General features: G+C 45.6%; 1 protein-coding gene across 2 annotated transcripts in view; it reads left to right on the top strand.

Annotated features, from left to right (window-relative positions):
- Positions 1-7,601: 7,601 nt before the first annotated feature.
- The window catches only part of NR1I3 (nuclear receptor subfamily 1 group I member 3), an 8,102-nt gene continuing 4,715 nt past the window's right edge, over positions 7,602-10,988 (top strand). For both annotated transcript variants that reach the window (XM_037733672.1, XM_017515097.2), the window contains exons 1-3: positions 7,602-7,863; positions 8,919-9,058; positions 9,557-9,687. In XM_037733672.1, coding sequence (XP_037589600.1) covers positions 8,952-9,058; positions 9,557-9,687 — 238 coding nt within the window. In that variant the 5' untranslated portion in view covers positions 7,602-7,863; positions 8,919-8,951. The remainder of the gene's footprint in view (positions 7,864-8,918; positions 9,059-9,556; positions 9,688-10,988) is intronic.

Raw genomic sequence — 10,988 nt, 5'->3', positions numbered from 1 at the left:
AAAAAACAGCTGCGGTGGCTCACGCCTGTAATCCCAGCACTTTGGGATGCAGAGGCAGGTAGATCACTTGAAGTCGGGAGTTTGAGACCAGCCTGACCAACATAGTGAAACCCCATCTCCACTAAAAGTACAAAATTAGCTGGGTGCAGTTGTGCATGCCTGCAATCCCAGCTACTTGAGAGGCTGAGGAAAGAGAAATGCTTGAACCATAGAGGCAGAGGTTGCAGTGACCTGAGATCGCACCACTGCACTCCAGCCTGGGCAACAAGAGCAAAACTCCATCTCAAAAAAAAATTTAAAAATTAAAAAAAGAAAGTCAGCAGCTAAAAGGGAAATAGAAATGTATTCAGATGGCAGTGCTAGCAAAATGCCTGGCACAAAGTAGATACCCATTACTTATTTATTGAATGAATGAGTATACTCATTCACAAACAATAGCATACGATGTTGCATGCAAAGAGCATGGGTTTGAAATCAGATCTTAATTTGTATCCTAGTCCGTTTATTCATGCCATAAATATTTATTATATATGCTTGGAGTACATAAGACGCTAAGGATCCCAAAATGACAGATGCAGCCCTTGACTTCATCAACTCACAGTTGATTGACAGAGTCAGAAAGAAACAGACAGTTGTTCTGCAGTGTGATAAGTGCTGTGACAAATTGGTGTGGAGAGGTGTAGCTCTATTAGGTTTACAGAGGTAATCTGTTACACCCAGGTCTGAAGGACCAAGAGGATCAGGAGGACCAGGGGAGGAGGGTTTGAAAGTGAGGGTGTGCAAGGTGATGCCAACCAGAGGGAACAACAAGAGGGAACCTCTGCCTCTATGGTTCAAGCATTTCTCTTTCCTCAGCCTCTCAATTAGCTGGGATTGCAGGCATGCACAACTGCACCCAGCTAATTTTGTACTTTTAGTGGAGACGGGGTTTCACTATGTTGGTCAGGCTGGTCTCAAACTCCCTTTTAGCTGCAAGGTGATGCCAACCAGAGGGGACAACAAGGGCAGATGTTTAGAGGTGAGTACACACAGCTTGTTCGGGGAACTCTAAATGCTTAAGCACATCTAGAGCCAAAGTATGATATGCTAGGTCAGGGGAGGGAAGTGGGGATGGAATAGATGAGGCCAGAGTAATTAAATAGGGGCTAGATCACAAAGGAGTTTGTGTGACATGCTAAAGAGATGGGATTTTATACTGAAGGTGATGGAAAGCAAATGAAGAATTTTAAGCAGGGGAGAGACATGATCAAATTTGCATTTTAGAAATAGCAACAGCATGGAGGATGGGTTGGAAGGAGATGAGGCTGGGAGCAGGGAGAATAATTTAGTAGGCTACTGCAGCAGCAAATGGAAACTGATGAGGGCCTAAACTCAGCTAAGAGATAGTGGGCATGCAGAGATCAGCAGATAGGAATAACAGGTCATGGCATCTGGTCATTTATAGGGAGTGAGGGAGAGAAAAGAGGCTAGGTGACTCACCAGTTTCTGGTTTGGCATCTGGGAGAAGATAGCAGTAAAAGGGAAAGAAAAGGAAGAGGGTAAAAGAATGAATATGTGTTGATTTCCTTCCATGTTTCAAGCCCCGTGTAAGGAATTTTACATTTTACTACTTTATTACTTTGTTTAATCTTCACAGCAAACCTGGATAATGAATGTTATTAACCTTTTTTTTTTTTTCCAGATAAGAAAACTGAAATTCAGAGAGCTTAACCCATCAGGTCATAATCCTCACAGGTTTTTCAGATCCTGGCCTGGAAGAGGCATGTTGGAAGAGGATGAGGGTGTCAGTTAACCCTGAAAACCTGTTCACCGTGGATGCCAGGGGAATCCTGCAGCAGATTCCACTCTCCATCTGCCTCACAGCAGAGACCCTGAAACCAGAGGAGAGTTTCTGTACACAGAAGAGCAAACTCAGAACAGTCTGTTCCCCAGCAACCCCATCTCAAAGAACTTCAAGGTGGACTTCTCCAAGAAGAACATGGCTCAGTGTAATCCCTGGCCCCAGGTGAAGGGCAGCCCTGGACTAGAACATCTTTCTAGCCTAGCCTCTCCCTAAGCATTCACAGCTGATGTAGGAAGAGGAAGAATGCCTCCCTTCCCTGGTCTGGTGTTGGCTCAGCCTGATGATATCTGATTCCCAGGATCCCATGGAGCTGGGTCTTAGTCATGCCAAACAATTTAGAGAAAAAAAAAAAAAAAAAAAAAAAGAGGAATTCAGCTAGCAAGAGCCAGTCAGAATTTGAACCTAAGTCTATATGACCCCAAAACCCATGCTCTTTCCACTTTCTCAAGTAGGAGTAGTCACCAAGTTAGGTGATATAGGAGAAGCTAGTTTGTGGGGGGTTGACAGTGAGCTCCATTTTAGACATATTGAATTTGAGGTGCCTATGTGGCATCCAAGTGAAGTCACCTAACACACTGTTGGGTATATTGTCTCTTGTATAAGTTATCTACACACTCTGAGTCTCAGTTTTCTCATCTGTAAAATGGCGATATTACCTATCTTAATGTTAACACAGGCAAGGATTTTTACATAGTACTCTGCTCATACTGGGTAGTCAATAAGAATAAATTAAGGGAGCAGGGCTGGGCGCGGTGGCTCTCGCCTGTAATCCCAGCACTTTGGCAGATCACCTGAGGTCAGGAGTTTGAGACCAGCCTGGCCAACATGGGGAAACTTCGTCTCTACTAAAAATACAAAAATTAGCTGGGTATGGTGGTACACACCTGTAATCCTAGCTATTCGGGAGGCTGAGGCAGGAGAATTGCTTGAACCTGGGAAGCGGACGTTGCAGGGAGCTGAGATCATGCCATTGCACTCCAGCCTGGGCAACAAGAGCGATACTCTGTCTCAAAAAAATAAATTAATTAAGAGAGCAATTAATACCTGTTTTATATACATATATATATTTGAGACAGAGTCTTGCTCTGTCACCAGGCTAGAGTGCTGTGACACGATCTAAGCTCACTGCAACCTCCATCTCCCAGGTTCAAGCGATTCTCCTGCCTCAGCCTCCCAAGTAGCTGGGACTACAGGCACACGCCACCATACCCAGTTAATTGTTGTATTTTTAGTAGAGATGGGGTTTCACTATGTTGGCCAGGATGGTCTCGATCTCTTGACCTCGTGATTTGCCTGCTTTGGCCTCCCAAAGTGCTGGGATTACAGGCGTGCACCACTGCACCTGGCATACCTACAATATTATACACAGTCTTTACCATAACATCTAGGGTTTGATTATACATTTTCTTTTAAGACTTATGAATTCGATTTATTTATTCAGTCTCCACAATTAATCTGGAAGTGTCTCTGTAATAGGGACTCCTTCATCTCTCCTCATGGTGCCTAATTTTGAGTGAACACTTGATAACTTATTGCTGGAGTAAGTTGTCAACTGTGAAAATGGATTGGGGCCCAAGTGTGGAGGGCCCTTGCCCTCCTCCTGTAATCTCTATCCCAGTTGGCAGTGCCACCATCCACTCGGTCACCCATGCCAGAAACCTGGAGTCATCTTTAACTCCTCGTCCTTTTTCTTAATCCAGGCATTCCAGTAGTTATCCAATTCCAATAATTCCACTTTCCATGTTTTTCTCAGAAACCTCTCCTCCCCTATATCCTTCCACTGCCGTAGTAGCTCCGGCTTAATCTTCTCTCACCTACATTTTGCCAGTAGCTTTTTAACTGGCCTCTTTGCCTTCAGTCCTGCCCCCTCAAATCCATCTTTCCAACAGCCAGCAGACTTAACTATCTAGAATACAGATATGACAATGTCATTTCACAGATTACTCTTTTAAAGTGTCCTGATGGACTCCAAGTATTTAGCCTAACACATGAGGTCTCCTGTGATCTGGCCCTGCCTCCGTCTCAGCCTTATATCCCACCTCTCCAGCCTTATCTCTTCCTACTCCCAGCCTGAAATGTTATGCTCCAGCAAGAGAGGCCCATTTGTGCTTCTATCATATCTGTCTTTTTGTATGTGGCTTCTTGACCACCTCAGATTTCACCCTCTACCTGAACTGCCTTTTATTTTCCCCTGGCTAACTCATCATTACGCTTTAAAAGTCAACTCAGTTGTCACTCCTCCAAAAAGCCTTTCCTGCCTCTTCCTCAACACCCCTTTGCCAAAGCAGGATTAGGTGCCCCGCTTCTTCAGTCCCATAATGCTCTGTACAGGGCACCATCATTGATCTGACTATATTTCTTTTCTTTTCTTTTCTTTTCTTTTCTTTTCTTTTCTTTTCTTTTCTTTTCTTTTCTTTTCTTTTGAGACAGAGTCAAGCCCTGGCACTCAGGCTAGAGTACAATGGTGTGGCTTTGGCTCACTCCGCCTCCCGGGTCCAAGCGATTCTCCTGCCTCAGCCTCCCTAGTAGCTGGGACTATAGGCATGTGCCACCACACCCAGCTAATTTTTGTATTTTTAGTAGAGACGGGGTTTCACTATGTTGGCCAGGCTGGTCTTGAACTCCTAACCTCATGATCCGCCCACCTTGGCCTCCCAAAGTGCTGGGATTACGGGCGTGAGCTGCTGTGTCTGGCCCTATATTTCTTTATGTCTGTGTAAAGGTCTGTCTCCCCCATTAATGATTAAAGTTTGTGAGGGTAGGAGAGCATGTTACTCATCTTTTAACTCTAGTATCTAAGACATAGGTGGATTCTTGGTCAATATTTGTTGATTGAATAAATTAGCATGAATTCTCAGAGTCACAAAGACACCAACAGATATATACACATAAATATTCTTACCATCTCCCAAGGAACAGATCCAAGCATCTGTGCTCTCTGGAACTCAGCTTATTTCAAAATGCAAAGTTATGCATAGCTGGATGTTATACCACTTGAGATTAAGGGTTCTGCTAACTCATTCTGGGAACCTAAACAAGCATCTTTTTAACTGAGTCAGTCTTTCTTTCCCTTTCTTTCCCCTTCTTTCTTTCTTTCTTTCTTTCTTTCTTTCTTTCTTTCTTTCTTTCTTTCTTTCTTTCTCTTTCTTTCTTTCTTTCTCTTTCCTTCTTTCTTTCCCTTCCTTCCTTCCTTCCTTCCTTCCTTCCTTCCTTCCTTCCTTCCTTTCTCTCTCTCTCTCTCTCTCTGTGTGTGTGTGTGTGTGTATGTTTATGACTCTAGCCTGCTCTTGGGGTTTTAATTCATCTTTAGAGAAATATTAATTATAATTTAATTCAACTGAAGAAGCAGAAGACATAATAGCAAAACAAAGAAAAATAGGTTGGGTGTGGTGGCTCACGCCTGTAATCCCCGACTTTGGGAGGTCAACGCAGGTGGATCACAAGGTCAGGAGATGGAGACCATCCTGGCTAAAATGGTGAAATTCTGTCTCTACTAAAAATACAAAAAGTTAGCCAGGCATGGTGGCACACACCTATTATCCCAGCTACTTGAGAGGCTGAGGCAGGAGAACCTCTTGAACCTGGGAGGCAGAGGTTACAGTAAGCCAAGATCACACGACTGTGCTCCAGCCTGACCAACAGAGTGAGACTCGGTCTCAAACACACACACACACACACACACACACACAGAAAAATAAATGCTGATTTCTAGTGAGAAAAGATCATATAGTACAGAAACAGCAAACACCCAGAGAGATCTGCAGTGAGAAGAACCTTTCAAATTGGAAGACTGAGACTTTGGACTTTATTCCAGTGTGTGTGGAATCAAATTTATCTAACAGAGATTTATCCAACATATTGCCCATCCCCAAAACATCCAAATATTTTGAAATGACTTTTTCTGTTCATAGATGTTGGGAAAGCAGACAGATAAATGATACATAGACAGGTATAGACACACACACAAACACAAGCAAAAATATTCTTCAATGATGATAGAGCACTAAGCCCCAGTGAAGACTTCTTCTTCTTCTTTATTTTATTTTATTTTTTTTGAGACAGAGCCTGGCTATGTCACCTAGGCTGGAATGCAGTGGCGCGATCTCAGCTCATTGCAACTTCCACCTCCCGGCTTCAAGCAATTCTTCTGCTTCAGCCTCCTGAGTTACTGGGACTGACTACAGGTGTGTGCCACCACACCCAGTTAATTTTTCGTATTTTTAATAGAGATGGGGTTTCACCATGTTGGCCAGGCTGGTCTCGAACTCCTGACCTCGGCCTCCCAAAGTGCTGGCATTACAGACGTGAGCCATCATGCCCAGCTGACTTCTACTTCTGAATCTTAAACTTATTAATTAGAAGCCCTTCATCTTGACTCCAGATGGGACTGGGTACATAATTTTGGAAGGCAGCCCACTGAAAAATGAGAATCCAGGTCCCCTTGTTCAAAAAGTAAGTATTTTAAGACAGCAACAGCAGAGCATTGAGCCAAGCATGAGAGTCCTCTGAATGCAGAGCTCGTGGGACTGTGCAGATCATACATCCATGAAGCCATTTCTGGTGCAAGAGTTCCTAAATCAACCTCAACTACCTCTGGTTAGAGGTCACTATTATTTTTTAAAAAGTTTGGCCGGGCATAGTGGCTCACACCTGTAATCCCAGCACTTTGAGAGGCCAAGGTGGGCGGATCACAGGTAAGGAGTTTGAGTCCAGCCTGACCAACATGGTGAAACCCCATCTCTACTAAAAATACAAAAATTAGCCAGGTGGTGGGCGCCTGTAATCCCAGCTACTTGGGAGGCTAAGGCAGGAAAATCACTTGAACCCAGGAGGCGGAGGTTGCAGTGAGCTGAGATCGCGCCGCTGCATTCCAGCCTGGGTGACAAAGCAAGACTCCATCTCGGGGGGAAATATATATATATTTTTTTTTTAATAGCACTCTTTATTTATTTATTTATTTTTTAGAGATAGGGTCTTGCTATGTTGCCCAGGTGGAATTCAAACTCCTGGGCTCAAACCATCCTCTACCTGTCTCCAGAGTAGGGCGGACTAGAAGTGCATGCCGCTGCGCCCTGTGATCACTCTGATTAACTCTGAGTCCTCCCTAGTTAGGAAGTGAGTGGACTCTTTGTATAAGCTCTAAATTAGACCCTAGTGCCTCTCTCTCTCTCTTTTTTTTTTTTTTAGATGGAGTCTCACTCGTTCTGTGTGCCCAGGCTGGAGTGCAGTGGCATGATCTCAGTTCACTGCAACCTCTGCCTGCAGAGTTCAAGCGATCCTCCCATCTCAGCCTCCCCAGTAGCTGGGATTACAAGTGTGTGCCACCATGCCCAGTTAATTTTTGTGTTTTTAGTAGAGACAGGGTTTCACCATGTTGTCCAGGCTGGTGTCAAACTACTGACCTCAAGTGATCCGCCTGCCTTGGCCTCCCAAAGTGCTGGGATTATAGGTGTGAGCCACTGCCCAGCCCCTAGTCTCTTAAAAACTTTCCTTTTGGGAGCCTTATGCAACTGTTACACCTCTTCTTTTAGTACGGACATACTGTGCATGAAAAAGCTTGCTCTGTCTGTCTGCCTATCTGTCTATCTGTCTCTCTTTCCAGCTTGTTCAGGATCTCTGTACACAGGAGACTGCAGATGTAGCCTTAAGCTTATCGGCAGGGAAAATCTCCATTCGTCTGATAAGATGCAGCCTCCAATGAATCACGAGGTTCCCACCCACCAGAGTCCCTCCCCATGTGCCACCTACCAGCACCTTTGTCATGCTGGGAAAACCTCCCACCTAGGACTTTACCCTGAGTCCAGGGTCTGTGCCCTAACCCCACAGTCACTGAGAGCAACTGTAGGCCACATACAACAGACATTGCTTGTTTTCCAGGTACTAAGGGTCATAATCCCTAACTCCAGTTACAGGAAACTCCTGAGATCAGAGGAAAAACAGCATCCGCGTGGGAGTTTGGGGAGAGATCTTCCATACCAGATTCTGTGGCCTGCAGGTGACATGCTGACTAAGAGAAGCAGGTAGGAAATCTGTTGGGGGCCAAAGACTAAAAGCAATAAAGTACAGGTAATGCTGGGGGCTGGGCATGGTGGCTCACGTGTATAACCCCAGCACTTTGGGAGGCCAAGGTGGGAGGATTGCTTGAGCCCAGGAGTTCAAGACCAACCTGGGTAACATAACAGATCCATCTCTACAAAAAAGAAAGAAAAGAGGCCTGGTGCAGGGGCTCATGCCTGTAATCCCAGTACTTTGGGAGGCCGAGGTGGGAGAACACTTGAGGTCGGGAATTCGAGACCAGCCTGGCCAACATGGTGAAACCCTGTCCCTACTAAAAATAAAACATTAGCTGGGCATGGTGGTGGATGCCTGTAATCCCAGCTACTTGGAGGCTAAGGCATTAGAATAGCTTGAACCTGAGAGGTGGAGTTTGCAGCAAGCTGAGATTGAGCCACTGCACTCCAGCCTGGGCAACAGAGCAAGACTCAGTCTCAGGAAAAAAAAAAAAAAAAAAGGGGGGGGGAAAGAAGGGGGAGGGAAGGAGAGGGGAGGGGAGGGGAGGGAGGGGAAGGAGGGAAGAAGGGTGGGAAGAAGAGAGGGGAGAAGAGAGAAAAAGAAAAAATTATCCTGGTGTGGTGGTGTGTACCATAGTCCCAGCTACTCAGGAGGGTGAGGCGGAGGATGCCTTGAGCCCAGGAGTGTGAGGCTACATCGAACTATGATGGACTCCAGCCTAGGCAACACTAGGTAACAGAGTAAGACAACAACAACAACTGGGTAACATGGCAAAACCCCAATGTGGCAAAAAAAAAAAAAATTAGCTGGGCATGGTGGGGCTACTCAGGAGGCCGAAGTGGGAGAATTGCTTGAGCCCAGGAGACAGAGGTTGCAGTGAGTGGAGATCCAGCCTAGGTGACAGAGCAGGAACTTGTCTCAAAAAAGAAAAGCAAAGAAAAAGAAACACACTGGGGATCGAGTCAAGGACAGGTTTGGTTTGGTTCGGAACGAAACTCTGTAGAAGGGACAGAAAAGGGTCAAGGGTGGCCCAGAACTGACTGCTGACCCCTCCCACATTCAGGAGTCTGTGACAGCCGCCCCAACGCCTGGCGACATGGCCACTAGGGAAGATGAGCTGAGGAACTGTGTGGTATGTGGGGACCAGGCCACAGGCTACCACTTTAATGCGCTGACTTGTGAGGGCTGCAAGGGTTTCTTCAGGTGAGAGCCTCCTCCCCAATGGAAATAACCCTCCAAACCAAACTCCTTATCAGTTATCCTTTATACCTCCGCCCGTGCCCAAGACTATCCAGCTACATTACTCCTTTATCTTAGAATCTAACTACCCTGTGGCTGGCACTGTACATCTTGCCAAACGCAACACTATAAACTGGTGGCATAACAGAGGGAAGGCTGAATGTTTGTCTGATGGACACAGCCCATTAGTCAAGAGCACTTGCTATGTACCCACTGCCTGTGAAGCACCTTGCTAGTCCTACATCAACTAGGCCTTCCCAAGGGATGCTGTGTTGCCATGGAAATGCTTGAAATGTGTTGGACCCTATCCACCCCTGGGGGACGTTTGGGCACAGCTCAGAATAGTCAGTCCATTTCACCAGATTCCCAGGTTTTTTTAGACCATTTCATCTCATGCCCCCACCTAGCCACCTGTCTGTTCACTGCCATCCCAGACCCTAACAACATCTCTGTGTCTCACAGGAGAACAGTTAGCAAAAGTATTGGTCCCACCTGCCCGTTTGCTGGTAGCTGTGAAGTCAGCAAGGCTCAGAGGCGCCACTGCCCAGCCTGCAGGTTGCAGAAGTGCTTAGATGCTGGCATGAGGAAAGACAGTGAGTTGGCCCCCTACATCCCGAGAATCCATTGACTGTGTCTCTCTGCTTTGCCCTTGTTCCCAACAGCGCATTCTCTACATAGCAGGCACAGTAATCTTTTTTAAACTAGTTGGATTGTCACTATTCACTCAAGACCTCCAATGGCTCCCCATCTCAAAGCACATGATCTCATGGTCTAGCTCTCCCACACCTCAGACTGTACTTCATGCCCTTCTCCCATTTCTCAGTCAATTCTGGCCACTCTGACTTCACTGTCATCCTTAGAAACACCAAGCACACTCTTCCTCCAAGACTTTTCCACTTGTCTTTCCCTCTACCTGAAACGCTCTTCTCCTAGATATCCACATGGCTAGCTTTTCTTTTTTCTTTTTCTTTTTCTTTTTTTTTTTTTTAAGATGGAGTCTTACTCTGTCATCCAGGCTGGAATGCAGCGGCCCCATGTCGACCCCTGAGTTCAAGTGATTCTCTGCCTCAGCCTCCAGCATAGCTAGGATGACAGGCATGCACCACCAGGCCCAGCTAATTTTTTTGTATTTTTAGTAGAGATGAGGTTTCACCATGTTGGCCACACTGGTCTCAAACTCCTGGCCTCAGGCGACTGCCCACCTTGGCCTTCCAATGTGCTGGGATTACAGGTGTGAGTTTTTTATTTTCTTTCTATCTCTTGAGTATAGTGCCTGTCACCTAGTAAGTGCTCAATTATCGAATTAGTTAATGCCTTCTCTGTGCCAAGTAACTGTTCTTTGCTCCCAACAGATGATGTAACTGGGGCTCACAGAAGTTAATTTGCCCAAGTTAGTTCAACTAAAAACTTGTGCAGTCTGAGAGCCGTGACTCACGCCTCTAATCCCAGCATTTTGGAAGGCTGAGACGAGAGGATTGCTCAACGCCAGGAATTCGAGACCAGCCTAGTCAATAGAGTGAGATCTCCTCTCTAGAAAAAGACGAAGGAAAAAGAAGTTGTACAGTCAGTATTCAAACTCAAGTCTACCTGACTCCCAAACTCTTGCTTTTTCCATCTCACACGATTCTCACTATGGAAGAATGAAAAGAAACTGTAGAAGTCAAAGGATCTTGGTCTGAATTTAGGATCTTGGTCTGAATTTAAGATCTTGGTCTAATCCTGGATCTTTTGTAGACGTCAAAAGATTTGGGGCTGAATTAAATCTACATTACTTATTCTGTGACCTTGGTCCCGTCACAGGAATCTGAGCCTGACCATATTTCTAAAAAATATGATTAGGCTGGGTGTGGTGGCTCACGCCTGTAATCCCAGCTACTTGGGAGGCTAAGGCAGG

The sequence above is a fragment of the Cebus imitator genome, unplaced genomic scaffold, assembly GCF_001604975.1.
Source record: "Cebus imitator isolate Cc_AM_T3 unplaced genomic scaffold, Cebus_imitator-1.0 Scaffold541, whole genome shotgun sequence".
In the NCBI taxonomy this organism is placed as follows: Eukaryota; Metazoa; Chordata; class Mammalia; order Primates; family Cebidae; genus Cebus; species Cebus imitator.
This window is presented reverse-complemented; position numbering and strand designations above follow the sequence as displayed.